Raw genomic sequence first — 27713 nt, forward strand, 5'->3', positions numbered from 1 at the left:
ACTCCTACCCCAGTGGACCTGGTTTTGTTCAAGGCCACATGCCACCCCGCGGAAGAGAGAAGGTCACCTTTGGCCCCAGGCCTCGGTGGCTCACAGCGTGTGTTCGGCTTGCAGCTGGGAGGGGAGCAGGGCCTGCATGGGAGACTGGGGCGTGGGTGGAGGCGACTGGGGGGGTGACGGCTGACTCGTGACAGGTGTGGAGGTGAGGAAGGGGACGGTGGAAGCCACGGCGGAGGGGGAGCTGGGCGTGGCACCGGGAGGCTCACTGATGGGCCGATTGTGGAAGAAGAAGGGGCACTGCTGGATGAAGAGCTCGATGATTGTCTGGTAGGTCCGCGTGGCCGTGAGGGCGTCCATGGTGCTGAAGTCGGGTCTCATCAAGGTGGGCCAGAAGCAGATGGAGAGGTTCTCACTGGTCATGAGGTTCACCTTGTTGTTGTGGCTGACTCTGTGGGTGACACCAAACTCACGGTCAGGGCTCCACAGGGCAGGGGGCCCCAGATGAGGCTCTCTGCCAGCAGGGACCCTGCCCTGTCCCATGTGTGCTCGTGGTCACTGACACCCCAGAATGCTCTGCCCGCCTGCCCGTCTACAGCCTGAACAGAGAAAAGGCCCGAGCACAGCTCTCCCGGGCCTGGCCTGGAAGTTGAGTTCGGAGACCCTCTAGGGCTGGTCCTCTGCCTCGGTGTCGCCACAGGGCCAGCCCCCGAGGAGTGACTCTGAGGTCTTGCCTCAGGGACAATCGCCCGGGCCTCAAAGTGTGTGACACTGCTCTGGCTGCACCGAGAGGGAGAGGAGCCCCGTCAGACACCACTCTGGCGAGAGAAGAACAGGTTTGCCTGGAAAACCAACCTACTCTGTCTGTACATAAATCCGGGAAACAGTTACAGGCTTCCTGCCCACACTCCTGCACGTACTCGACGGGTTTGAGCTTCTTCACAGCACACGTACCTTGGCAGTGTTCTGTCACATACCGCGGAGGACCCTGGGCATGCCCGAGGCCACACGGGCCTCTCAGACAGAAGCAGGACGGACATGGGAGGAGGAGTCGAGACCCCAGGATGCCCCTGGTGAGCCTGACGTGGCCTACTGAGGAGGGAGACGGCAGCCCTATCACTGCCAGGCTGAGGACAGGGCCTTGCTCTGCGTCACGCTGCCGCTCACCGGCCCGGCCCCTGACTAGCGATTTCAGGTGGAGGGAAGACCCGAGGGCAAGCCCGGCCACGTACTTGTTCAGGTGAGAGATGACGTATTTGAAGACTTCGTGGTTTTCCTTTGGAAATTTCTTGAGTACTTCCTTAAGGGCATGCAACTTCTGCTCCCGGTCATTGATTTCTGAGGAAAGAGAAAACCAAAGACTTCCATGGCCACAGCTGGTGGGTGTTATGGGCTCGAGAGATGGCAGTCCTGGGCGGGTGGTGAGACTGGTGGGCCGGGGGCCGCCTAGGGGTGGCCCAGGGCTCTTATACCAGGTCAGCCCCACTCTTCCCCCCATAAGTCTGTGCCCACAGCGGGCACACCTGGCGGTGGCACCGACCCAGCAACCGGGCCCACCTCGGGGTCCCAGGCCCCTGCTGAAGGGGAGCACTGTGCGCCCGGGGCTTCCTGGCCCCCCCACCGCCCGAGACTCAACGATCCACACAGACTCCCCATACAGAACACCATTCTTCGCTCATCCGGTTGCCCCTGGAGACAGGAATCCCGGTGCAGAAAGCCCGCATGCTTCCTGAGCAGACGGGTGAGCACTGCCACCCACCCACGCCCACAGACTGTCTAGGGAGGGAGTCTGTCACAAGACCAGGGCTCTGTCCTTTCCCTAGAGACACAAGGACCCTCTACACATCCCCCTATTGGAGGAGCCGATGGAAACAGTGGGGGAATTCTCATGCAGTTCATCAAAGGGCCTATGCACCCCCTTCCCCCACCACCACCCACACTTTGCCCATCATGGAATCCTAATGTAGTGGGAGTGTGAAAACAAGCTAACTCGAGTAAGGGCTTATCCACACCAGGCCTGGTTCAGCAAGTCTTTGCTGTCCTATGAGGAAGGGGCTTGCTTGTCGCCCTATTGAGGGATAAGGAATCTCATACTCATAGAGGTTACAGAGCTGGGACTCAAACATCACTGACTGGCTGTGGATATCATGTCCCCTGGGATCCCAGCTCCCTTCCCTGAATACGTCTGGCTTATCTTGGCTAGGAGAGCCAGCCTAGACAGATTTCTCCGAGCATGGAAAGATCCCCCTGTGGCTACTTCTTAGAACTGAAGGTGATCTCTAGCACTCAGAAAAACTAGAGTAGGGCCCAGGAAGAGATAACAGCTATCCCACACTTACGGTTATGGGGGTGGATGAATGGGGGGATCGCTAAAAAAATACGATGGTTCCCGACTGGTTTCGGGGCACAGACTCCTTTGGGCTGGATGTGAGTTCCAGAACCTCTCCCCAGATAGGCCGTGTACAACCCCGTCTACGACCTCTGGAGTTCACGGACTTGCCCAAACCCATCACATTCCTTAGGAAGCCTGTGGCCTCCAAGTTAAGAACCTCCGCGGTAGGCATTGCCCCTAGAGGGTCATGGTTTGGGGAAGCGCAGGAGGAGCCTGGCTCGAGCTGGGCGAGGAAGGACAGGTGGTGCATGAACGGTGGGGGGGGGGGGGGTGGTGGTGGCAAGGGGCAGGGGGCCAGGGCCGTGCGGTGGGACAGAGCCAAACCCAACCCACACGGTCTTGGGTACAAATTCTGTCCCTGACACCTGCCAGCTGTGGGATCTTGGGTGAGTGACACATGTGAGTGTCAGGCCCTTCTCTGTAAAAGGGGCTGGGGACGGTGATGCCATACTGTGAAAGGAACAGCACACACACAGTAAGCATCTGGAGGTGGTCCGAATGTCAGGAAGCAGCGGGAAGGGAGGCCACAGAGACAGGCAGGGCCGGAGCGACCCAGAGCTTTTGCCGGTAGGCTCACGGTCATGAAACTGGGGAGTTTTAGGACTCAAGATTGGGACTTGATAACAACAGTGTTTTGATAGTGTCTGTCTGTTAGAAGATGACTGAAAAGCCAAGGGAGCGAACTGGGTGGGGTCATTATCACCTTCACTGCTCTGTGCCTAAGATTTATTTTAAGGGTTCCACCTTGAGAGCACGCTTTGTCTCCGGCCTTGAATTTCAAATACTTTTTACTGTTAAACTTCAGTAAAAAGTTTACTTAAAAATAGTACACTGCTCTAGGGAGGATGCGCGATCGTCCTGACACCCGAGAAGCACGGGCAGGGCTCAGAATCTCACTTCATAAAAAAGTGATCGCGCCCCCTTACAGATGCAAGCCCGGCCCAGGTGTCTCCTGGGCACTGGTGCGGCACAAACGCAGCTGTGTGTTTTCATCAGGCACTTGACCCCTAGGGCGCCTTCACCCAAAAGCGGGTCTCTGCCATCCTGACTAGAGGCAGGAAGCAGGGCTGGAGTGACAGGTGCCGGTCTTCTCCTTCCCATCCATGGTGCCACAGGGATGCTGGCTCCCTTGGTCTTCCTTGGGAGGAGGGAGAGGAGGGGGAGAAGGAGGGGGAGGATGAGGAGGAGGAGGCAGAGGTGGGGGTACCAGGCTGCCTCGATAGTAACTCACGCCCCTTTCTCAGGAACGCCACGTGGTGCGGCAGCAAGGTGCCCAACGAAGACCTAGATGGTCCCCCCTACTCATGCTTCCCCTCTCTTTCTCCAGCCAGCTTCAGGGTGCAGGGGCTCACGAGTGCTGGGGAGCACAGGGTTTGGCAGGAGGAGCAAGGAAGTCAAGGAGACAACAGGAAGCCTCTCGGTGCAGGGCCCGGCCCTCTGTTGTCTGTCTCACGAAAAACACGGCCCATCTTGCTGACCACCTTCTGACTTCATCTCGCTCACTTCCCCCCTCAAGCAAGCGAATCTTCTTCCCGGTGCTCGGGACGCCGGTGATTTCTTCCTCTGCACAGGCCAGAGTGCTAGCGGGGCAGCTTCGGAGCTGCTGTCTGTGCAGCCCTCACCGCACTAGGCTCACCCTACACGCTGGCTGGGGCGACGCCAAGAGGCAGCGCCAAGGACGTAAGACCGGTGGGGGGAGGGCGGCCGGACACAGGCTCCGTCTCCCGGTCCCCCATGTCTGCTCCGGTTCCCCTGCCTTCTGCCAGGCCGCAGCGCTCTCCGGCTTCAGATCCTCTTTGAAGGACGACTCGGGTGGTGAGGGGCCCTCTACAGGGCAAGGACCCCCCCCCCCAGCTAACATGTCATACTTGTGAAATGAGGTCTCAGCTGACGGAGATGGCAAGACGGGTTCAGAAGAGGCATTTTCAGGCCAGCTGAACCAAGGCAAATTCTTTACACAGACCAGGCAATTTAGAACCAATTTAGAACTAACACATACCCTAAGAACTCGGGAGGAAGAGAAGGGGACGGCAAGAGGCCACAGCCTAGAGGTTAGCTCGCCACACCCCTCACAGTATACAGAGAAACTAAGGCTCAGAGAAGTAAGAATACGGGCCCAAGGTCACACAAATTGCTGTCAGGGATCTCGATCCCACACACAGCCCCTGCCTTGGCCGTGCCGCCCTGCTGCCCACGTCACCCCAGGCCATCAGATAGGCTCTAGGCTTGGACCTGCTGCCGCCCCACACAGTGCCTGGAGGAAAATCTGATGGCCTTCGACCATCTCGCACACCTGCACCACCAGAAGAGGAAAAAAGTGGCTCAAGGTCACAGCACCCTCTCAGTGAAGCACGCAAGCACGTACAGCATGCACCCTCTACCTCTCCCTCAGGTACAAAACGAGTCCAAGGCCAAGATTTCACTCCGCTGGGCTTGGAATGGAAGATTCCGGGTATCTCTCTCCGGGAGGCGTGACCCTGCAGTAACTTGTTCCATGCCTCCTACCCCGCCAGACCGAGGCAGGGACTACACACTCCTCTGTCTACTGCCATTTGTCCCTGTCCCACACAGGGCCTGGTACGTGCCAGGATGTGAGTGAGGAACACCCCTGTGACCTTAAGCAGCTATCTCGACAGACAAGAGGAGGCACGATCCCAGGATGTTTACCACCTCTAGCTGTAAGGCACCCCGTCTCCCAGTGGGAATGGTAAGACGGGAGCCAGTGCCCTGAACCACTTGGGTCCCACATCCCTTTGACAATCCGACGGAAGCTGCTGGTCTTCTCTGTACACTAAACTGCACATATGGAGCTTTACAAGTAGTTACGGGGCTAATGAGGCCCCGGAACCAAAGGTCCTTAGGCTCAGAACTTCTGGACCAAGACAGGGCTAGCTTTACGTCCCTCTGGCATGAAGGACCTAGGACAGGACTGGCTGGACCGGAGGGACTCTAAATAGGTGGTGGTGAGGCTGGCGGTGTCATAAGAGGAGGAGGGGAAGACGTGGGGCAAGAACGAGTGATAATATTTGGCGACGGCCAGGATGAGGTGTGCGTGTGAGATGAACAGGGAACCCAAAGCCCTTTTCTCTGCCTCCTGAAATCCTGGTCCTCCCTGAAGCCACAGCTCAGGTGCCATCTCTTCCACGAAGCCCTCCACCCTGCATTTTCTACCCTTCCAGCTCAGCTGGCTTCATTCTGTCTGGCAGGTAACTAACATATGCACCCTGGCAGGGCAGGGACGACGTCTCTGCATGGAAGGTCAAGCCCCAGCGTGCCACTCCCCAGCAGTGTGGGTGACGGATGCTACTGCCACTCATTTCTGAATCACCCACACATCACCTTGAGTGTGGTAGGAAGATAAATGGTAAATAATCACAAAAATCTCTATTTGTGCACACATTTTCAGCAATGTTCAATATTGTGAAATTCCGGAGCTAACAAAACAATTTGATAGTGACCTTGATATTTGTTGTGATGGAATCTGAAACCATTCTCAAGCCCTGAACACACAGACACAACAGCTCTTAGTATTAAGTGGGAAGAGCTGGTCAAGTTGATGTTGCCATGGAAACCCAGCCAGGCTGGGAATAGCTACTTTTGGGCTTGAGAATCTTCGTTTCATAATGTCCCTTAACACTAACACTGGTACTGCCTACTTGGTGCCCCTGGCTCAGTTAAAGCCACCCCAGGACATACACAGCCCACCTTCACTCAACTGCTGTGGCCTTGAAAGGTGCCAGGTCAGCGAGATCCTCTCCACCCTCCTGCCCCCAGGTTCAAGACAACGGAACCCCAGCTGACTAGCTCGGGCACAGGAAACACACAATGGGAAGAGGAAGCAGAAATCTCCACCCTTTTCCAGGCTGCTGCAGCAAGGGGCTCCCTTTCTCAGCAGTGGAGACTAGGGAAGCTGCTGTAGGAAGGGCAGCTGATTCTCTATCAATAACACCTCCCTCTCCTGCCCCCCCCCCACCCCTCCAAAAACAAAAAGATGCTACGTTAGCAGTTCCTGCAGAGACAATGGGATTCTGTCGGGTGCCAGGACTCTACAAGCCTCTAGATGGCGCCAAGTCAAGACAAATGCTGACAGGAATCCACTGGCTCCTGGAGGGGAGTACCAGCCCACACCTTTTCTCCCCAACTTCCGCCAAGAGACAAGCTTCAGTGGAGAGAAAGCTGGCTCCACATAGAGATTTCCTATGTGGTTCACATCTGGGCCAGCCTGGAGCCTGCTGGAGGAGTCTTGGGACAGCAGGATCAGAGCAGAAGCTGGCACCTGTCCCCACCCAACTCATCTTGGAGAAACCCGGACTCCTATCCAGAGAAAGCAGGTGGGAAAGAAGGCCCGGCAACCCTACGACAGCCCCAGAACCATGCGCTCCTGCCCCATCCGTGATGGGCTTGGATAAGATCAGGAGCCGTGAGAGATTTCAATCCACCGAGACCGTGAGGATAAAGCAAGGCAAAGGTGGCACCCAGGTTGTGAAAGTTAGCACCGCAGAGTACGTAGACCATGGAAAGGTGACCCCAGGGGCCCCGCAGTTCTGGCAGCAGCCAGGTTCTGACCTGGGCACCCTCACATTTCAGGGGTGGACTTTTGTCGGCACGTCCATTTCCTGAAGCCACTAAGAATCTGTGACCTAAGACTTAAAACCCTGATTTGCGACTGCCCCCAAATTTCTGCCTACACCACCAGCCTTGTGAGTAAACCATGCTTGCTTGAAACTCCCTCTTCTGAGTTGGGCACTGATGAGATGAGACTAAAGTCCCGTGTGGTCCAAGGAACATGGCTCCTTTTCCTCTTCCCCACCTCCATGGTCACCGGCCAAGACACTCCCTTCTGCAGCTGCGCAGCCATGGCTCCTTCTGGGGGTCCCGGCCCACCAGAGCCGCACAGCAGGAAGGATGCCTCTGACTAAAAAAGGTAAAAAGTGCCACAAGGTGGGAAGCTGCGGTACTACACAAAGTCCGGGAAAGGCTGCCCGGAGGGAAGGCTCCCAATCGGGTGGACAGATGCCTCCTGAGAGAAGCAGGTCAGGGTGGCAACAGCTGGCAGGGCGGGCAGGATGGCACACAAAGGTCACCATTAAAACCAGAGGTGCTGGGGCACCCGGCGGCTCAGTCGGTTAAGCATCCGGCTTCGATTCAAGTCATGATCTCATGGCTTGTGAGTTGGAGCCCCGTGTAGGGCTCTGTGCTCTGTGCTCAGGGCCTGGAGCCTGCTTTGGATTCTGTCTCCCTCCCTTTGCCCCTCCCCCGCTTGCTCGCTCTCACTCTCTCTCTCAAATATAAATAAACATTAAAAAAATTAAAAACCACAACAACAAACAAAAAACCAGAGGTGCTGACCTGCCACCCCCCCGGCCATTGATCATGTGGTCAGGGCAACTGGAACCATCCCTTTCCCCCCAGAGGTGGGCTGGCCCCAGACTACATGCTAACTTCCTTGTAAGAGGGATGGGCAAGCAGACGGGAAAAGAAATACCTGCCCCCTTTAACAGGTCTCTTACCGCCCTGCCTCGAAGTCTCTCCTAATATTTCATAAATAGGAGCGGGGACAGGGTTGTAGGGAAACTAAGGGTCAGGGAACATTGTGTCAACCACGCTTACACTTTGAACAAGCATAGGAGCAGATTTGACCCAAGTCTGCTACAAAACCAGGCTAGTAAGTCGTGGAGTTTTGGGGGAACCTGCAACGATTTTGCTAGAATGCTTAGAAAAGCATCTCTGGTCTACAAAGGCGGGGGTGGGGGTGGGGGCTGATCTACAAGCCCCTACGGCATCATCCTTAGTTAGTTCCCTGTCCTTATATCCTTCCAACCTCAGCTCTAAGAGCCAGAGTGTCTGTTCCCTGAGCACAGAACTCATTCTACTGATGCTCAGCTCCTCTCCCTTAGTTCAACAAACACAGTCGGCCTGGAGTGCTGCCTGGGCCCACGAGCCGGGCTGGGTTACCAGTACTCACTGTGTGCCTCCACCAGATCAATCTGCATGTTGTACGGGACCAGGGGGTCTGGCAGCTCTGAGAAAAAGCTCTTCATGGCACCAGCCACGGTATTCACCGTAAAGTCTTTCTCTGCCAAATCCAGGTTGTGGTCTGAAAGGAAGTTGGGAGAGTGAGGTCAGTCTAAGCTGGAAAGAAGCAAAAGGAAAACTCAGTGCTTGGAGAAAGGCAGAGAAACCTCGAAGACCCTGGGATGCTGCCCAGGGCTGGCCTGGAGCCTGGGCAGGGACTCAGGATTATCAAAGACTGAACAGGAGGTGGCATTCCCTGCTAAAAAAAAAAAAAAAAAAGCTGTGAGATTCGCAGACAGAGGCTGACACCCAATGCCTCCTTCCAAGGTCATCCTTTGAATAAAGCAGCTTTACCCCCTCCTTCTGTCCTGCCTTTTCCTTACATCCCCCCGCCCCCTACCCCCTTGGAAAATCAAAGGACTTTCCTAAAAGGTTGGCTCGCTTTCCACGGTGGGTTACAGAATGTTACCAATAATCTCAACTCCATCCTTATTCCTTAAGGTGGCAGGGTGAGCAGACTCCTCTTTCTCCCTCTGCCCCTCCCAGCTTATGAAACCAATGACCTCTGTGTCTTCACTTTTCTTTAAATACTTTATTACATTCCCGATTTACGAGAAATCATCTACTGTTAGACACTAGCTATTTCCATTTGGGGCGGTAGAAACCATTAACAGATTCTTGCATACATACGAGTACATAACTGAGTGTGTGGCTCTACCCTCGTGCTGACGTCAGGCCTCCCATCCTGCAAGATTCCTTAGCGCGTGCCCTCCCCGCACTGCTGGCTAACCGGCTGGCCGTGGCGGGGTTGGGGGCCTGCTCCTGGCCGCTGCTCTGTCCCACACGCCCATACGGGCTGCCTGGCTTCAGAATCTGGCTTGGTCTCCTCAGGCCCAGCCACACGCTGGGTTGGACCCTACTCTGATCCTCAGCTTACTTTCCTCTCTGGCTGGTGACATCTGAGAACTTTCATTGCTTTGGCTTGTTTGCTTCTGGCACCAGTGGGTGTGACTTCTCAGCCCATAGTGTGCTCAGTTCTAAGACTTAGAGTTTAGCTCTCTGGCTTCAGACCTCTGAGACCCAGTTTTGGAGACAGGAGTCCCGGCCAAGAGCCAGTCTAACTCATGAGACTTCAGCTTTGGGAGTCTGGGTCCCAACGCTCAGCTGATCATAAACGTTCCCTCGCTTTGTCTCTCTCGTGCAGGGACTCTGCGAGGAGGGGAGTCATGGCTGAAGGTATTCCTGGGGTTGGCAAAACGGGACTATTGCTGCAACCCAACTTCAGATTATGTGCCTGCAATTATGCCCCGGGGGCCCAGGGCAAGGGAAGCAACGCCCTTGAGAGGTGACGGAGGCACATGTTGCCCTTCCCAGGGTGAGAGAAGCAAGGCACCTCGAGAGGTGACCTGGAATACGGTCAGTGGACGGTGACACGGGGGAGCAGCGGGCTGACTCGGGTTCGGCGCCGGGAATGCTTCCATCTGGCGGCAGGGCTCGTTCCCCTCCCCTCCGAGTGGCAGTGTGACCTCGGAGGGAAGGCTAACTGGGGCCAAATGCTTTCTCTTTCTCAGTCACCCGGCCAGCACCTCTTGGCTCCGGGGCTGTGCGTGGCAGGACACCCCGGCAATTTGGCTGCCCCGTCCCCCCTGACCGGCTCGAGCCTCCGATGCTCAGCCAGGCTGTGGCCTCACCTTGATCAAACTGTCTCTGCAGACTCTCCATCTCCGACTTATTCCCGCTGACCCGGTAGATCCCTTCTGTGCTCAGTCCTGAGGAGAAACAAACAGGTATCTTAGGAGCAGGGAGTGCAGAGAATGAGCAGGACTGGACTTGAGCAAAGACGGGGCGATTCCGTGAGGAGCCCACACGGGGGAGGAAGAGGGCGAAGCACAGACTTTCCTAGATGCTTCAACCCACTTCCCCCATTTTCGTTTTTACCTCAATATTTAAAAATATTTTTCGTAAAAATTAAAATAATATAGAGGTACCTCAGCTAAAGATAATTTTTGTCCACGTTTTGATGTATATTCTTGTATTTTAATTAAAAACTTCAAAACAATTTTTTTTTAGTGTTTATTTACTTTTGAGACAGAGAGAGACAGAGCATGAATGGGGCAGGGTCAGAGAGAGAGGGAGACACAGGATGGGAAGCAGGCTTCAGGCTCCGAGCTGTCAGCACAGAGCCCGACACAGGGCTCGAGCCCACAGACCGCGAGATCATGACCTGAGCCGAAGTCGGACGCTCAACCGACAGACACCCAGACGCCCCTAATTAAAAACTTTTAAAAGTATTTATTTTTGGGACAGCACAAGCAGGGGAGGGGCAGAAAGAGGGGGACAGAGGAACCAAGGCAGGCTCTGCACTGACAGCAGCGAGCCAGATGTGGGACTCAAACTCACGAACTGTGAGATCGTGACCTGAGCCGAAGTTGGACGCTCAAACGACTGAGCCACCCAGGTGCCCCTTAATTTTTTTTTTTTTTAATTTTTTAACGTTTATTTATTTTTGAGACAGAGCATGAACGGGGGAAGGTCAAAGAGAGAGGGAGACACAGAAGCTGAAACAGGCTCCAGGCTCTGAGCTGTCAGCACAGAGCCTGACGTGGAGCTCGAACTCACAGACTGTGAAATCATGACCTGAGCCAAAGTCAGACGCTTAACCGAGCCACCCAGGCGCCCCCTTAATTTTCTTTTAAAGTAGGCTCCTTGCCCAATGTGGCACTTGAACTCACAACCCCGAGAATAAGAGTTCCATATTCTACCGACTGAGCCAGCCAGGTGTCCCTTGAGTCTTAATTTTAATTTTTTTTTTAAATGGGAGATAATGCTGTGTTTTAACCTGACCTTCTCACTTACAAAGTTATGTTGTGGGCTTATTCTAATCATTAACTATTCTTTACAACATGATTTTAATGACATCAAAGTATACAGTAGCTTTAAAAACAGTCCTATTGTTAATCATTTAGTTTTTCCTGAGTTTTTTTTTCCTGTTTAAATACCCCACAATTATGTTTCTTCTGTTTTCTGGAAAGCTAGTAAGTTTAACAGATTCTTGGCAATGTGTGTTTCTTACTTTGTGAATTTCCTATTCATGTTGTCATTCTTTTTTTTATTAAAAAAATTTTTTTTAATGTTTATTTATCTTTGAGAGAGAGAGAGAGAGAGAGAGAGAGCGCGTGCGCGTGAGCAGACAGAGAAGGAGACACAGAATCCAAAGAATGCTCCAGGCTCTGAGCTGTCAGCACAGAGCCCGACGCAGGGCTCGAACTCATAAACTGTGAGATCATGACCTGAGCTGAAGTCGGAAGCTCAACCGACCGAGCCACCCAAGTGTCCCTAATTTTTAAAAAATGTTTATTTATTTTTGAGGGGGGGGGGAAGGGGGGGAGACGGGGGGTGGAGATTGGGCATGACAGCATGAGCAGGGGAAGGGCAGAGAGAGAGGGAGAGACAGAATCCGAAACAGGCTCCGGGCTCTGAGCTGTCAGCACAGAGCCCGACGCGGGGCTCGAGCTCACGGACCATGAGATCATGACCTGAGCCAAAGTCGGACGCTTAACCGACTGAGCCACCCAGGCGCCCCTGTTCTTGTCATTCTTGTTCATTTTCTTTTTTTTTTAATTTTTTTTTTCAACGTTTATTTTATTTTTGGGACAGAGAGAGACAGAGTATGAACGGGGGAGGGGCAGAGAGAGAGGGAGACACAGAATCGGAAACAGGCTCCAGGCTCTGAGCCATCAGCCCAGAGCCTGACGCGGGGCTCGAACTCACGGACCGCGAGATCGTGACCTGGCTGAAGTCGGACGCTTAACCGACTGCGCCACCCAGGCGCCCCTCTTGTTCATTTTTTATGAGTGGTCCCTCTCACTGTGTACTTGAAAGAGGCCTCTGAATAGTAAGGAACTATGTTAATGTTACAACATTCTCCCTTTTTGTTATGTGTCTTCTAAATACGTATAATGAATTTTTTGAGGTATGTAATTAAAAATTTTTAGGTTTTCAGGACCAGTCTGTTTCTTTATCATGTCTCCCTTTGTCTTTAAACATTTTTTTAAAAGTTTGTTTATTTTGAGAGAGACAGCCCGAGCAGTGGAGGAGCAGAGAGAGAGAGGGAGAGAGAGAGAGAGAAAGAGAGAGAATCCCAGGCAGGCTCTGTGCTATCAGTTCAGAGAGCCTGATGAGGTGCTCTATCTCACGAACTGTGAGATCATGACCTGAACTGAGACCAAGAGTCAACCGACACTCAACTGACTGAGCCACCCAGGCGCCCGGATGTCTCCCTTTGTTTTTATCTTTGAACAGCTTTTCCTATTTTTAGAGCAGGTACTATTTCTTTCTTGTTCTTTTATAATTTTTTTTCACTTAGCTCTGTGATCCTTTTATAACTGATTTAGTATATACAGCGTTAGGTAAGGAAAAAAAAATCCTAAAATGTAGTTAAGTAATACGGAAGAACATAAAGGATCAGGTCAGAGACTGACTCACCCCACCCTTCAGCTCTCAACCCCTTGGCACAGGAAGCACCGCTCAGGTTAAAGTGGAGTCCAGGCCCTGGCTACTGCCTCCACTGTCCTCATCTCAGGGAAGGAGAGGCCACGGCTGTGCCCGAGACCACAGTTCTAAAGGACGAGGAAGTCACAGTGAAGAGCAGAGTGGGATCTCATGGCTAAACCAAGCCTGGCCCCTTCTGAAGACTACGGTTTCGAGCAACCCTGGCTAGCTGAAGGGGCCCTGAGGATGTGCCCCGGAGCCAACACCAGAAGGCAGTGTGGGCAGTGGAGACGGGACCAGGCCCGGAAGTCAATTAGTGAGCTCCTGAGAGCCAAGTGTCTCAATGTCAGTTATCACCGTAATTACTGCCTCTGGAGAGGCACCCATCAGGCAAGACCAAAGCAGCAGCCTATTTCTGGGGCCCCACAATAGTAGCAGGTGAACTCTAAAGAACATCGAAGCAAGAGTCATCAATTCTCTGGCTTAAAAGCTGTTAATTGCACATAGGCCTTTCACCCCAGAGAAAAGGGGGTTAACGGGCCAGCCGTAAGGACACCCTACCTTGCAGTGCCTGGCTACAAAGGAGCTGCCCTCACTGCATTTGTGGGGAGGGAGAAGTACGTACACTTTCCAAACCTGAGGCCCCAGACGAACCCCGCTCGGCAACCTTGCTCACTGCCTCCCTTTCGGCACTGACGTTTCTTGAGTGTCTCTATGTTGTGCACTGAGCCGGGTGCTTCCCCACCACATCCATCACTCACTCACTCACTCACTCACTCACTCACTCACTCACTCAATAAACGATGATGCCCCTGAACCCTCCAGCCCTTATGGTAGGAGCTGCTGGATAGTGAGAACACAGATGAGAAAAGGAAGATTCTAAAAGGTGAAATCCTCGCCCCAAACTGCACAGATGATAAGAAGCCCAAGTCCAGGGCCTCTGTCACCCTTCTGCCTCAGTGCTGTTCCGGAAGATGTCTGGCATCTACCCAACAGGTTGGGGTCCAGACCACAGTCTTCCCCGCAGAAGATATGCCACACTTGAGTGAAGTCCGTTGGTCCTCGCCATTCTGGGTCGCTTTTGAGATGGCACATCCCCTAATGCTGTCAACCCCCAAAGGTCAGAGTCAGGGATGGACCTAGTAAATTTCCAATGGTCTCTTTTCTTCTTAGTGACTTTTCCAAAGCGTCTCAGCATATTTAAACTTTTTACCTATTTCACATCCCAGGTAACCACACATACCACACACACACACACACACACACACACACACACACACACAATCATCCACACTTTCACATTTTGGCAAGCCCTGAGTTATGTGTCAGCAGGCACAAGGCTTCACCTCCTATAGGCTGAAAATACAACCTACTTTCCACATACTCTTCCCTTTATCTGAATATCAGCTCCCTCCAGCACACAGGAAACAAAGGCACAAGTGGCAGGGGCTTAAAAGTCCCTCAAGAATGTGGCAATGCCCTGGTCTGAGCCCCAGGTGTGGACAGGCCCCGTAGGAACTGCGGAAGATCCTGACAGCCTCAGGCCATTCACCATCTTCTGGCAACTCTGACCTCCAGCGTGGAGAGAAGTCCTCTGCGCTGTCTCCTCGTGGCCACCTGCCCCAGCACCGGAGGGCAGAAAACAAGCTGCAAATCAGCTCTCTGGAAACTATCCGAGGCGTGGGCCTGCTGAAACCTCACTAGATGGACGATCACGAGAGTGGAGGCATTTACAAGCGCAAGGCCAGCTCCGCAGGGTCAATTCATCGTCAACTTAGTATTTCCTGTAATCGGGACACGTGTTTATTTTACGCAATGCCATTTTAAAATAGCAATTCTGCTGCTGCCCTACACAACGCCACAGCATAATTTAGGAAAGGTATCATCTGCTTGGCCACTACAATTTTTCACAGCTACTAATCAGACATCAATTAAATAAAAACAAAAGCTCAGAACAGACTGCAAACACCACAAAGGCCGCTACCGAGACAGAGCCCAGGGCTGGCGATACCGCTGAGAACCACGGCCCCTGACACAGCAGGACCGGCTTCCCCGGGCTGCGCCTCCCGGGACCCACGCAGAAACGCTCTGGGGGGGGGGGGGGTTGCGCCTGTGGCTCAGGCCTGCCAGCAGGAAGCAAAGCCCTTGCCAGTGGTGCCCCGATGACACATCCATTCCACGCCGCAAGTCTGCTCGAGAAGCTTCAACCTCAACTCTGAGGCATCTCTGCACACCAGAAATCTCCAAAGACCCGCTCGCTACCAAAGCAGGGCCTCACCTACAGTCCTTTTTCTTTCCTTTTTAAAAAGTCCTAGCTGAAAAAGCCCTTCAAATATCTTCTCCATTAAAGCTAATTTTTGGGAATAGAACAAGGGAAAGTTCAGAACGGCCAAGGTCACTCTCTTCAAATTCCTCAACAACTGCTACGTGAACAGTCTTGTCCAACTGCTCTGGAGAACAGGGCTACGACTAAGAATGGAAACTGCAGGAAGGGAAACGTTCTCTCAATATATGAAATAACAATCTAATACCTAAGCTGACATTCGCTGGCCCGGGCCAGAGCTTCTGAGCTCCCTCTTCACCGGACAGCCATTTGTCAAGGGTTTCTGTTTAAAAATATTAACACCTGGTCTAGGAAGATAGCTAACAACAACAATACCAAAGCACCCACTGGATGCTTACTACGTGTGAGGTGCACGATGCCAAGCGCTTGCTGTGCATTTTTACGTTAGTTCTCACAACAGCCTCTTCAGAGAGGTTATTACTGATCCCATCGTACAGTCGGGAATGCAGAGACTAAGCGGTAAAGTAAGACGGGCAAGGTCAGAGAGCTGCTGGGCTGTGATCTCAACCCCACCTGACTTTTAGAGTCTGCGTTCTTTTACCCTGTTCTAAATCACCAGTTCTGTAAACTGAGCACGCATCAGAACCCCTGGGAAGGCCGGCTGCAATACAGGTGCCCGGGCTCTGCCGCAGAGATTCCGACAACATCAGCCCGGAGCGGGATCCGGAACGTGGATCTCTAGCACGTTTCCGGACAGTGCGGACGCTGCCGGTCGGGGAACCATCCTTTTGGATAACTGCTACTGTAGAAGATGACCCAGACCTTGAAGATCTCAGACTCCTAAATTCGACGTTTCAATAAAACTGGGAGGCAATATGTACAAGGCAAAATAAATACTGGATACTCTGGAAACCAAGCATTTTCAAAAGTATTAAACTGCTGCTTTTTTGTAACGTGAGCAAGCCTTTAGTGTATTAAACTTTATCCACAGCCATGTATGACTTTCATAAAAATGTTAAAAAATAGTAAAGAGAAAGGCAAAAGGGCCTTATTCTTTCTTTCACTGAATATTTACCAAGCCCCTACATGGCAGTTAAGTGCCTTTCCAGAGCCTTTCAGGTGTGGTCTTCCTCAAAACTCCTCTGATGACCTAAGCAGGCTAGATGGCCCGCCCATGCCAGCCAGGAGGCATGCCCCATGGGCCCGAGAACTAGCATATTTCACCCTTGATTTCCCCGTCAGAGTGGCTGCTGACCCCGGCTCCTCCCTGGCACCCGGAGCACTAGGGACACTGGGAGCTTGGAAACCGAGGGGGGCGAATCACCTCCTGCCAGGGCACGTGTCTGATTTTCTGAAATGTCCAAACGAGTTTATATTCTTGGATCCCAAGCACCACGTCTCAGCACCAGCGTTCGTGGCCAGGCGGCTTTCCGCAGTCGGCCCACGTCAGGCTTTGCCTCTGCTCATTTACATCAGGACTCCGTTCCTCCCAAGTTTCCTTTCTAGCAACAAATCAATTCCTCTTCTAAGATAAACTCTGACTTGTTTATTTTTCACATTCTATATTTAGGTATAAAAACTCAGCACTTCAGTCCTTTAGAAAAAACTTAATTGGTGCCGCCGGTGCTCTAAGTGGCCCACACGAGACGGGCCTTAACTATGAAATAACTTTTGTTGACTGTTCTGGGGGCTGAAAACCCATCTAACAGAGTACTCTTCTCGTCCATGCATCTAAGACTAAGAAGTCACAGGTGGGCTAAATTACAAGCCCAGAGGGGTGCTGGGAACTCGGAGAGAAGGCAACTCCCTCGACCATAAAATCTAAATGGTCTTGAAGAGGGCCAACCTCTGGGGAGGAGGAAGATGCCCTCCGTTGGGGCCGCAGGCCAGCAGCACACGTGGTCTCTCCTTCTGAGGGTCACACCGCAGCACCCCTGCCTTGGAGGAAGACGAAAGGGCTGGGGGCGGTGGAACACGGAGGTCAAGAGCAGAAGCGACCTGCTAGCTGTGGGGTCCCGGCCCCCTGGCTTTCCTTCTCTGCACAACAGACAGAACAGCTCCCCCGTGGTGGCCTAGTGGTGTGCCTTTCGGGAGACCTTGGGGTTAAGGCAGTAGCTATTACCCGGATGATCTGAGTGGAAAGCAAGCCGGCAAGTGGAGGGGCACCTGACTTTTGTCGTCAGGGAGACACGGGCTCGAATCCTGACCCTCGCTGCGGTTCACCTGACCACGGAATGGATGCACGCCCACCTTCGCTGCTGTGAGGAAGAGACAGAAACCTACGCGAAGGCCGCAGTTTAATGGCTGCTGTTGTCCCCCCTTGCTCTACACCCTTCACAAGATGGCAGTGGCGCCTAGAGGCAGGGCCCGTTCTGAGGGCTGAGCCCAAACCAGCCAGTCTGCAGAAAAATATTTTAAAACACACCTGGGCTTCGACACCAAAGTGACCGCGATTCTGATCCTGGCTCTGCCTCACAGCTGGCAGGGTGACTGGGGACAGATCACTCACCTCTCGGAGCTTCGGCTACTTGGTCAAAAACAGGGTTGTTTATGAAGGACTCTGGTCGAGACGCCACAAACACTGAGATTACACACGTGCGAGGGAGGAATACGAATGGCTGGCACGCTGGAAGGCCAATAGCGGTAAGGAAACAATGACAGGTAACTTTTGTTGAGGGCTTACTATGTACCTGCAGTTTTCTCAGCTCTTCACTAGAATTATCATAGTGGATCCGCCCACTAATTCTTTAAGGTAAATATTGGTTTTATTCCCATTTTACAGATAGCAAATGGAGGCTGGATGAGGCTGAGCCATCTGCCCAAAGCCATGGAGCTGGGTCAGTGGTGGGGGCAGGATCTGAACCAGCTCGCTCAGGCTCTGTCTCCGATTACTGTGCAAGGGGTCTACTATCTGCAATGCTAATCCCCGGTCCCTTCTCCCTTGAATGTGGTATGGAGGTTACATCCTGCCAATGCCAGATCGATCCACTATGGGCTCTGAGAACTTTCCATCCCCTGCGTAGTCCTACGCATTCATCTCTTCATTCACACCCCGCTCCGTGTTCTCATCTGTCACTTGGAGGGTGAGGAGGAAGCGCCACAGAAAAAATGCCACCTCCTCGCCACATAAAAAGCAGCCAATGGGAAGTGTCCTTGCTTTATTCCTACGATGCAGTTCTACTATTGATGACACGAAAGAGTCCCCGCCAGATCTCCCCGTTGCCTTCCTGTTTTGGATGTGCTCGGAATGATTTTCTGGCTCTTCTATTAATCGAACACTAGGGTCACTCTGGCCCCGCCAGCGCCCCTTTGTTAGCTGTCTTCCCTCGGTAATTCCCTCGTCAATCAAGATCTGTTTCTGGCAATGCCAGACCTCCTCTCTCCCCATGACAGAGTGCCACTAACACTCTATTATGACTGCTTGACCGGGTGTTAGCCCCACAAGTAGGCACTGTGGCTTTATAAATTTCCAACTCTATTGTACGTACACACAGTCATGTCATAAATCTCAAGGCTGAGGAGGAAGGGGGGGAAAGAGACGACAATATCACACCAGGTCTGGGGCATCATATGGCTCCAGCATCTGGCTGATCCCTTACAAGCTACCCATGTATTTACTGCATTTAACTGTGAAAGAGGGCTTCTGGACTCTGCTCTGAGCCAAACAAGGGGCCCAGTATTTTTCCTGATTTTCAAGAAAATGCAGACCCCGAAAGATGGGTTTGAGAAACCACGCCGACAAAGTGAACTTCATTCAGGTCAGCCTAGAGCTGACGCTGCCTGTTCTGGGCAGCCCGGGACGGAGGGGAGAGGAGAGTGCGACCCACAGTCGAGCTGAGCAAACCGTACCCAGCAAAGCAGCAACCAATGTTCCAAGCCGGGAGCAGCTGGGAGACCCTTCTGCCAAGAATTCGAGCATCCTCCGGGCTCCGGGTGTGGTTCTGTCGGTACACGCACAAGCCCAGTGGCACAGGGGTGACGGCAGTGTGGCTCTGAGGCGAGCTGGGGCCACCACGGTGAGGGGTCTCACTGGCTAAACAAAGCGCTACCAACAAAGAAACAGCTCCAACCAGCGCAGAGGTAGCGTGTCACTGCCAGCCCCATGCATATAATGCCAACTTCCTTTCCGACAGGCCCCCAAGGAGAGAGGCCCCTTGAGGTCACGGGCAGATTCCTCCCAAGCATTAATGAGGGCAGAGGTTAACTTCTTTCAGGTTCCTGATTCCCAATGAACCATGAAAGGAACAAAGATGTCACCAATCACAGCCCGGTGTCCTTCCTTTCCTGGTGTCCCTTTCCTCACTAAGACGAGCACTCTTCATAGGTGAGAGGCCTATAATCCTCAGGCAGAAAAGGGGGTTGTAGCCTCCACCGGCCGGCAATCCTTCCGCTCTGCGTCTAGGACACAATACCGCATGTGGCGTGGGGTGGCCCGCGTCACCGCCCGAGCCTGCTCCCCAGCCCCCCATCGTGTTGGCTCGGAAGCACCGGATCTTTCTCCGCAAGGCCTTCTTACAGGTTGTCACTTCTACTTTTCCCTCCGTTGCTTCTGGCTGGCTAAACATCGCTCCCTCAGAGAGGACGCCCCTGACCCCCAGATCTAAATTAAGCGTGTTACGGTAAGTGCTTCCATTTACGCAGTGCTTCCACGACGGGCCAGGCTCAGGGATAAGCACTTTACGTGCCCCATCTCAGCAAGGCCTCATAACAACCCGGGAGCTGTAGACTACCATTGTTATGGTGCCCATTTTACAGCAGGACAGACCAAGCCATGCGGCAAACGAACGGCAGGGGTGCACTCGAACCCAGGCAGTCTGGCCCCGGAGCCTGTGCTTAATCCCCACACCCCACTCGCTCTGCACTTTCTTTTTTTTTTTTTTTTTTAATTTTTTTTTTTCAACGTTTATTTATTTTTGGGACAGAGAGAGACAGAGCATGAACGGGGGAGGGGCAGAGAGAGAGGGAGACACAGAATCGGAAACAGGCTCCAGGCTCTGAGCCATCAGCCCAGAGCCCGACGTGGGGCTCGAACTCACGGACCGCGAGATCGTGACCTGGCTGAAGTCGGACGCTTAACCGACTGCGCCACCCAGGCGCCCCCGCTCTGCACTTTCTTACAGGGCACCGGCGAGCTGGAAAGTCCCCGCGCAGCCGAGAGGTTATTTGCTGCGTGCCGGCCCCCCAGTAGGCCATGGGAACAGGGAGGGTTTTCTGATTACCCTTCTAGGTACCCGGACTCGGCAGAGCCACTCACACCGGAAGAAGGCATTCAGCAACTAGGCCCAGAATGGAGGGAAAGAGAAGTAAGTACCTGACACTAAATGTGCAGTTTCTCTGGTTGAAGAGAGGGAGGAAGCGGATGGCCTCGTGCCTCCAGGCGTCCTGGCAGGCCTTCCCAGCCCGTGGAATGTGGGAAAGAGAGAGCCTCCGGCCTGGCCAGCATGGAAAAGATGTTTCATAAACAACTGTGTCCAACCCCTACCTTCCTTTATGCACCGGGTGAGGGTCTGCGCTCCCCATCTCCACTAGTCCCTGCAGAGGTCAGGGGGCCTCATAAATTCATTTATCATCTCCTGGGGTTTAGTCGTCTGCTGCTCTGTGTGTGGCTTTCCGATCTGGGTTGTTCACTTTTTTTTTTTTTTTTTAATGTTTTAAATGTTTTCTTTTATTTTCAAGAGAGACGGAGACAGAGCGCGAACAGGGGAGGGCAGAGAGAGAGGAAGACACAGAATCGGAAGCAGGCTCCAGACATTGAGCGTGTCTGCACAGAGCCCGACGCGGGGCTTGAACCCACGAACTGTGAGATCACGATCCGAGCCCAAGTCGGACGCTTCACCAACTGAGCCACCCAGGCACCCCTGGGTTGTTCACTTTTGCAGAGAGGGGCCATAGTTTGGCTTTGGCTGGGATCCCCCACAGTGGGCTGCACCCCTTCCCACACGCACACGTGTAGGCATGAAGGACAGACAGGGACCGAGAGCGAGGGCGAGGGCCAAAGAGCTCCCCTCAGGCAACAGTTCAGGGGCACAGGCGGGTGCGGAGAGGCTCTCGCGGGCGGCCTGCCGAACCGACTGTGGGAGCAAACGCGGCGTGTGTCCAGGCCGCTCGCTAAGGGGGAGCAGCCCGCCTGACGGAGCTCACCGCTGCTGAGAGGGAAGGCACAACCGGAACAGCCAGGCCAGGCAGGTCTGTCGGAACGGTCTCGGGGATCTGGGCTTCCACCCAGACTATTTCTGTCTTGGATGGAAGGGCAGGATTACTCTGTGAAACAAGCTTTACTTCTCTTTGGCTGCTGGGCTGTCCAGGCAGCCTGCCAGGGCGCGCTGTGCAGATCAGGGCACTGGGTCCTGAGGAAATCCGCTAGCAACGCCGAGTCACAAGCCACACGAACTCTGCTTATCTGGAAGAGGCCAAAGTGGGGCTGACTGCCTGCTTTTATGGCAAGGGAGCATTTTTTTTTTTTTTTTAATAAGTCAGTTTTTAAACACGTTTGTTTATTTTGAGAGTGAGAGATTCAGAGCGTGAGCAGGGAAAGGGCAGAGAGGGAGGGACAGATAGAATCCCAAGCAGGCTCCACACTGTCAGCACACAGCCTGAGGTGGGGCCCGATCCCACGAACCCATGAGATCGTGACCTGAGCCGAAATCAAGAGTCAGGCGCTTAACTGACTGAGCCACCAGGTGCCCCATGGGGGCATTTTTACAACGCAAGTGCCTGTGTTTAACTTACAAGTGACCAGAAAACAGGAGGGTGGTGAGAAAGGGGCACATGAGAGGCAGTCAGAGAGAGTGGAAAAACCTCTGTTTTCACACTATTTATGGTTATGGGCCAGCAACTTGCCAGCGAACCTAGAATTACAGGGGGTGGGGAGATTAAGGAACACAGAACCCCCATAAAAATCACAGCAGATGAAACCACACACCTATTTCAGCACTTTATCATCAATTCAAAGCAGTATAAATATGGCAATTACTCCATAAAGCCTGTTGGTGTACCCAAGTCGTAACTGTGCCTATTAAACTGTTACAGTGATAGATGGGAGCATCTACACTGAAATTAGCTGCCTTCTCTGAAAGAAAGAACTACAGAGACCTAGGCTGACGGCAGGGAAATAACCGACTGGATCGGACGGCTCCAGTTCCACCAGATCTCCTCCACGATAGCTCTAGGATATGGCTATGATGCACGTGGATAGAAATATGGAGGCTTTTTTAGGGTAGCAGTTTCCCAAGTGTTAAAGAACTTGGTAAAATTCTGAATCTGTTCAGTCGGATGAGACAAAGCTCACGGCTTCAGCAGCGTGAAGCACGGAAGAAAGAGCTGGAACGTGGGTCCTTTCCATTCCGACGGGCGGCAAGTGGCCTCTGCCCAAAGGACTCCAGGACTTGTTTCCTCTCTTCTAAAAAGGGGTTAGTGGTACTTTGAGATCAATAGCGTATGAAGTTCGTACGGTGGCCTGGGAAGAAGCGGCACGAGCACAGGGCTCTCCCCAGGCTGCGGAGGGGCGCGCTGGCCCAGGCTGGGTTCTTCTGGCTGCTCCCTTCCGGCTTCTCCTTCCCAGCCTTGGAGGACAGCCGCCTCCTCGGTGCTGGTGCCCTCAAGAGGGGCAGAGGAAGCCCACCTGGCAAGACCTTAAACTTAGGCACCCCGTGGGAAGACGGGCAGGGGCAGTGTCGTAAAACGGGAAATATACAGTTGGTCTTTGTCCCCAGTTCCTGGCACAGGGCTCCTAAAACCCTTGGAATTTCCTTAAAGATAAGAATGTCTTTTGTTATCCATAACGAGCCCTTTCTAACCATACCTGAGTTTTTGATGAGTGACTCTTACAGGGCGCTAGACAGCTTCACGGTGGGGGTTGGTGGCCACAAAGACCCCGTCTTGATTAAAGGGGTTACAACTTTCAGCCCCCCTCCGTGAGAGAGGGGTTGGAGATCCAGCCCAGTCACAGACAGTCAACGACCTAATCAACTATGCCTAACTAATGGCACCTCCGTAAAACCCCTACACAACAGGGCTGGGAGAGCTGCCGTGTTGGGGAACACGCCAAGGTGCCGGGAAGGTGGCACACTCAGAGGGCGCACGTGTACGATGCCCTAGCAGCTCTTCTGTTCAGCTCTTCCGGAGTTGCATCCCATGTAACCAACTGTAAGGGTCTGTCCGGCACCGTCCAGAGCTCTGTGAGGCATTCGCCCGAACTACTGAATCTAGGGGGAGGTTGAGGGAACCCCTGACTTCGTGGCCAGGTCAGACAGAAGTGTGCGTGGGTAACTCGGGGATTCCATACTTGCAAATGGCATCTGAAGTGAGGACTGGCTTGCGAGACTGAGTCCTTAAACCTGCTGAGTCCTACAGTAAGTAACCCTGGGGAGTCAGCGTCGGAAGTGAACTGCAGGACACCTAGTGGGTGTCCGAGAGCTGGACAAGTGGTGCTGGAAAAGACCTCACATATCCGATGTCAGGAGGAAAATAAAAAACCTCTGATGCGGTTAGAGAGGAAGAAGGGTGTGTGGTGCAGGCAGCAGAGTCCAACATTAGCTGGCCTGACCCCACTGCTCCGGGAGCTGCCAGGGCACGATCTTCTCCGGGCTTCAAATTCCTAGCAAAGGGGGGGGCAATACAGCTAAGAGGGTAATGGCTCTGGGTTAGAACCCCAGCTCTCCTACCTTCCCTTTCTGAATCTCATTTTCCTTATCAGAAAATCGGAAATCACGCCCATCTCAGAGGGCCGCCATGAGAACAAAATGAGACTTCTGGAAACGGCTCTGGCCCTGTCGACGTGAGCTCCAAACTGGCCCCCGGGCCACATTATCTGCCGTAATACCCACGACTCCCCTGCAAGGGAGCCGTTTCCATCTTCATTTTACAGTCCAGGAAACCGAGCCTTAGACGTTCAAGAACTCGCTCAGGGTCACACCTGTCACGCTGCCCACAGATGTCCCCTCTCTGGGCGAGGCTCTGTGCGGCATAAAGAGCGTTTCCCAATTAGATCAAGCAACCTGGGAGTTCACCAACAGCTGGAGGAAATCAGCTCAAGTAACAGTTTGGCCTTTTGTCTTGCTGTCTCCCATCAGGGCGACACTGTAATTTGCTCTCAGTTACGAAGCTGAAAATTACATGCATCTTACTTACTCCAAACACTAAGCAGCCATTTTCCATGGATGAGTTTGGTGGCGTTTTCTGGAGGGCAGTTCCAGGGAAGACTGGGCCGGGGTGTTCTGAAGAACCGTGAACCACGTATCCGAGTGTTCCCTAACACTGGGAGGCTTTCTCATGTTCACCGTGAAGACACAGGAAGAGACAGAGACGTGTGCTAGGCCGTCTCTCTGTGAGGAGGGATAAAACTCAGGGACCCCTGATGGTTGTCTCTTTTCAATCTACAATATGGAGGCGACACCCTGGAAATAAAGCCAGGAGCTAACCTTACCGCATAAAAACACTTTTACTGCCGTTTGTCATGAGCATACGTGACCAGTGAGTGACTCTCACTTGGGAAGGACCCAGTGGGAGGGGACAGGCACACAGTAAAGCCGGGGGTGGACTATACCCACCCTCTTTGGCCAGCGGGGCACATGGAATCCCTGGGAAGCTACGGGGTCTCTCCCGTCCCGGGGCTGTGACGAGAACACTGTTCCAGCTAGGCTCAATCACCTCCCAACTACTTACCCTTTAAGTAGGGGAACTCTACCTCCCGGCCCTCACAGAGCTCTCTCTTGTCAGCTCTGAGTGGTTTAGGGCCAAGTGGTTTTGCTTTTATTGGACCATAAACTCCTTGAGGACAAGGGTGTGCCGTCATCCTGGCTTGCTCTGGGTCATACGGCAGGTATGCCACAAACACGTGGCTGCAGAGCTATCTTTAACCTTTTGGGAGGAGGCTCCCCTCACCTTGCTCACCTAACGAACACGGCTGCACATTCTGGTCTAGCCACAGTGTGCATGCGCGCCACACACACACACACACACACACACACACACACACACACAGACACACACAACCTCCGCACTGATTTTCAGGGGTTTGCGGATCTCCGGAAGCCCATCCACAGACCCTAGGTTAAGCGCCTCTAAATACAAAATACACTTGCTTGCACAGTCCCTCAAGTTGACTCCAGGGGTCTGAGAATCTGCTTTTCCCCAAGTTATCTGCTCTAACAATATAAATCCCTCCAACAACAAACATTTCATCAAACTCCACAAAGACAGCCCTTGTGGCAGGAGCATCCTACAGCCTTCAAAGGTGAAACAAAACTTGTGTGCAATACAGCCACCTGGACAAGGAAAAAGAAAAGCAAAAATGACGGGCTCCAGCCAGTAAGAGATCTCCAAGTGATCAATCCTCAGGAATTCATCTTGCATCTAGCGACTTTATTTCCTCCTCTGCCCTCGTCTAACCAAGTCCGTGCACAGGAGGAAGAAGTCACTTACTCCTTCGATAAATACCCGGGTGCCCACAACACGTGAGGGGCCACGCTAGGTGAAGGCGAAGAAGAGGCAGTTCCTGCCCTGGAGTTCCTTACGGTGTAGCAGCATCGCAGGACACAGAGGAGCAAAGTGGCAGCACCAGTACAGGGCTGTGCACCAGCAACAGAGAGCCTACTGGTTCTGGTACCAACCCCTCATCTTGCCTTGAGCAGGTGGGAGAGTGGGACTCAGAGAAGGACTCCTGAAAGTGGAGAGGACAGACAGAAACAAAAACGGAGGTCATCTCAGACACTGAATCCAACCCAGGAATACACGGAGCAGAGAGATCCAACAATGGCATGAGTTCAGAAACCTGGGGCTGAGGAAGAAAATCTACTGCTTCTTTGAGGCTGAGGACACCCACGGAAGCGATTCATTCAGCAGTTATTTAGGTCGGGATGGTTCAACTCGGGGTCTTTAGACCCCTGAAGAGAGTGTTCTCTATTGTTCTGCCTGTTGCTGCTCAGAACGGCCCAGATGTAGATGTTCTCTCAGAGTCACTAAGGCTCTAACGCGGTCGCTGTCTCTGCCAGCCCCTGCTTGTTCCGTGGCTGAACGATGGAGCAGTCCCAGGGTGCGTGAGACAGCAGAGAAATCAGGCAGTGAAGAATCTTTGGCAGACAGATCTCTCCTCAAAGGACCCACCTTTGAATGAGTACTGGCTGCTACGAACGGAGAAATTTTAAGTACAAACCTAGAGCAGAACATCTACCCATCTTATCCTCCACCCATATTGTTGTTGTCATTATGTAACAGCCCTATAGAGACACAATTCACATACCATACAATGCACCTGTTGAAAGTACACAATTCAATAGTTGTTGTTGTCGTTATTCTTCTTCTTATTATTAGAGAGACAGTTCGAGTGGGGGAGAGGAGCAGAGAGAGAGAGAGAGAGAGAGAGAAAATCCCAAGCAGGCTCCATGCTCAGGGGCTGGGATCATGACCTGAGCTGAAATCAAGAGGTGGATGCTCAACTGAGCCACCTAGACGCCCCCAATTCAGTGGTTTTTAAATAAATTTAGAGAGTAACCATCATCACAATCAACTTTAGAACATTTTCATCAACCCAAAAAGAAACGCCATACCCATTAGCGCCTACTCCAAATTTCTCTCTCCTTGAAGCCCCTGGTAACCACTAGTCTACTTTCTGTCTTTATAGATTTGCCTACTCTGAACATTTCCTATAAACGGAATCCTCAAGTATGTGGTCCCTGTGACTAGCTTCTTTAACTTATTTTCAAGGGTCTCCCACGTTGTATTAATTTGAACCCTAAATTCTAAGATGATTTTCAGACACTTCCCCAAACCCAGGAAAGATGCATTTGAATATTCATGGCTGGCACCTCCACTTAGGACACCACATCTCCCATTAGCCCAGGCAGCCTGATTCATTCGCTTTCTTGCCCTGCTCTGCTGACTCACAGCCCCTTTCTTTCCAAGCTTGTCTACTTCAATATCCTAACTCTTAAGATTCACACATCCCTTGGACTGTTAACAGTATACCCTCTACCCCTCACACTAAGAACACAGAGAATCTGTTTCCACTCTGATGCTGCAACCTTGCTCAAGGTTAGTATTGTATGCATCTTTTTACTTCTCCTTTTCTGTGCATACAATTCCATGTTTCCACTGAATGGAAGTCTTGAAGGAAGAGGTCTTTTGAATGTCTCTATACCAGTCTACCAGTCGGTCATTCACAGCCATTTATTAGAGCCCTGTGTCCTTAGTTTGCGGGATACAATGAGGAAGACCCAGTCCCTTCCCTCAAGGAACTTAGGATCTATTGAGGAAGGAAGACAATTGGAGTTCAGTGTGATTGACTGGTCACAGAGGACTGCACAGAGCCCTACAGAACATGGGGTGGGGTGGGGGGGGTCCTGGCTCAGAGGGGAGGTCAGAGAAGGACTCCAGGAGGGGAGTCCTTGAAAACAGCAAGTAAAGGTGGTGTGGGTGAGAAGTATCACAAAAGCTTAAGGAACTGCACATAGTTCTAATCTGTGTGGCCGCATTTTATCATTGTGGATGAAAGTAAAGGCCAGAGGTGAAGCTCTCTAATGACAGGTGGGGGCTGGA

At 52.7% G+C, this 27713-nt stretch overlaps 1 protein-coding gene across 2 annotated transcripts in view; it reads right to left on the reverse strand.

The window, feature by feature from the left end:
• Window positions 1-27713, reverse strand: part of ARHGAP35 (Rho GTPase activating protein 35) — a 121514-nt gene continuing 93801 nt past the window's right edge. The window contains exons 4-7 of one of the 2 annotated variants that reach the window (XM_047077783.1): window positions 10096-10173; window positions 8355-8486; window positions 1230-1335; window positions 1-448 (exon numbers count right to left, since the gene is read on the reverse strand). In XM_047077783.1, the coding sequence (XP_046933739.1) occupies window positions 91-448; window positions 1230-1335; window positions 8355-8486; window positions 10096-10173 (674 nt within the window). In that variant the 3' untranslated portion in view covers window positions 1-90. Of the gene's footprint in view, window positions 449-529; window positions 1090-1229; window positions 1336-8354; window positions 8487-10095; window positions 10174-27713 lie in introns of those variants that run through there. The other variant, XM_047077784.1, reaches the window with a different exon arrangement.

The sequence above is a fragment of the Lynx rufus genome, unplaced genomic scaffold, assembly GCF_022079265.1.
Source record: "Lynx rufus isolate CCGP_SWC_20201006 ecotype Redwood Valley unplaced genomic scaffold, mLynRuf1.p SCAF_16, whole genome shotgun sequence".
Classification (NCBI taxonomy): Eukaryota; Metazoa; Chordata; class Mammalia; order Carnivora; family Felidae; genus Lynx; species Lynx rufus.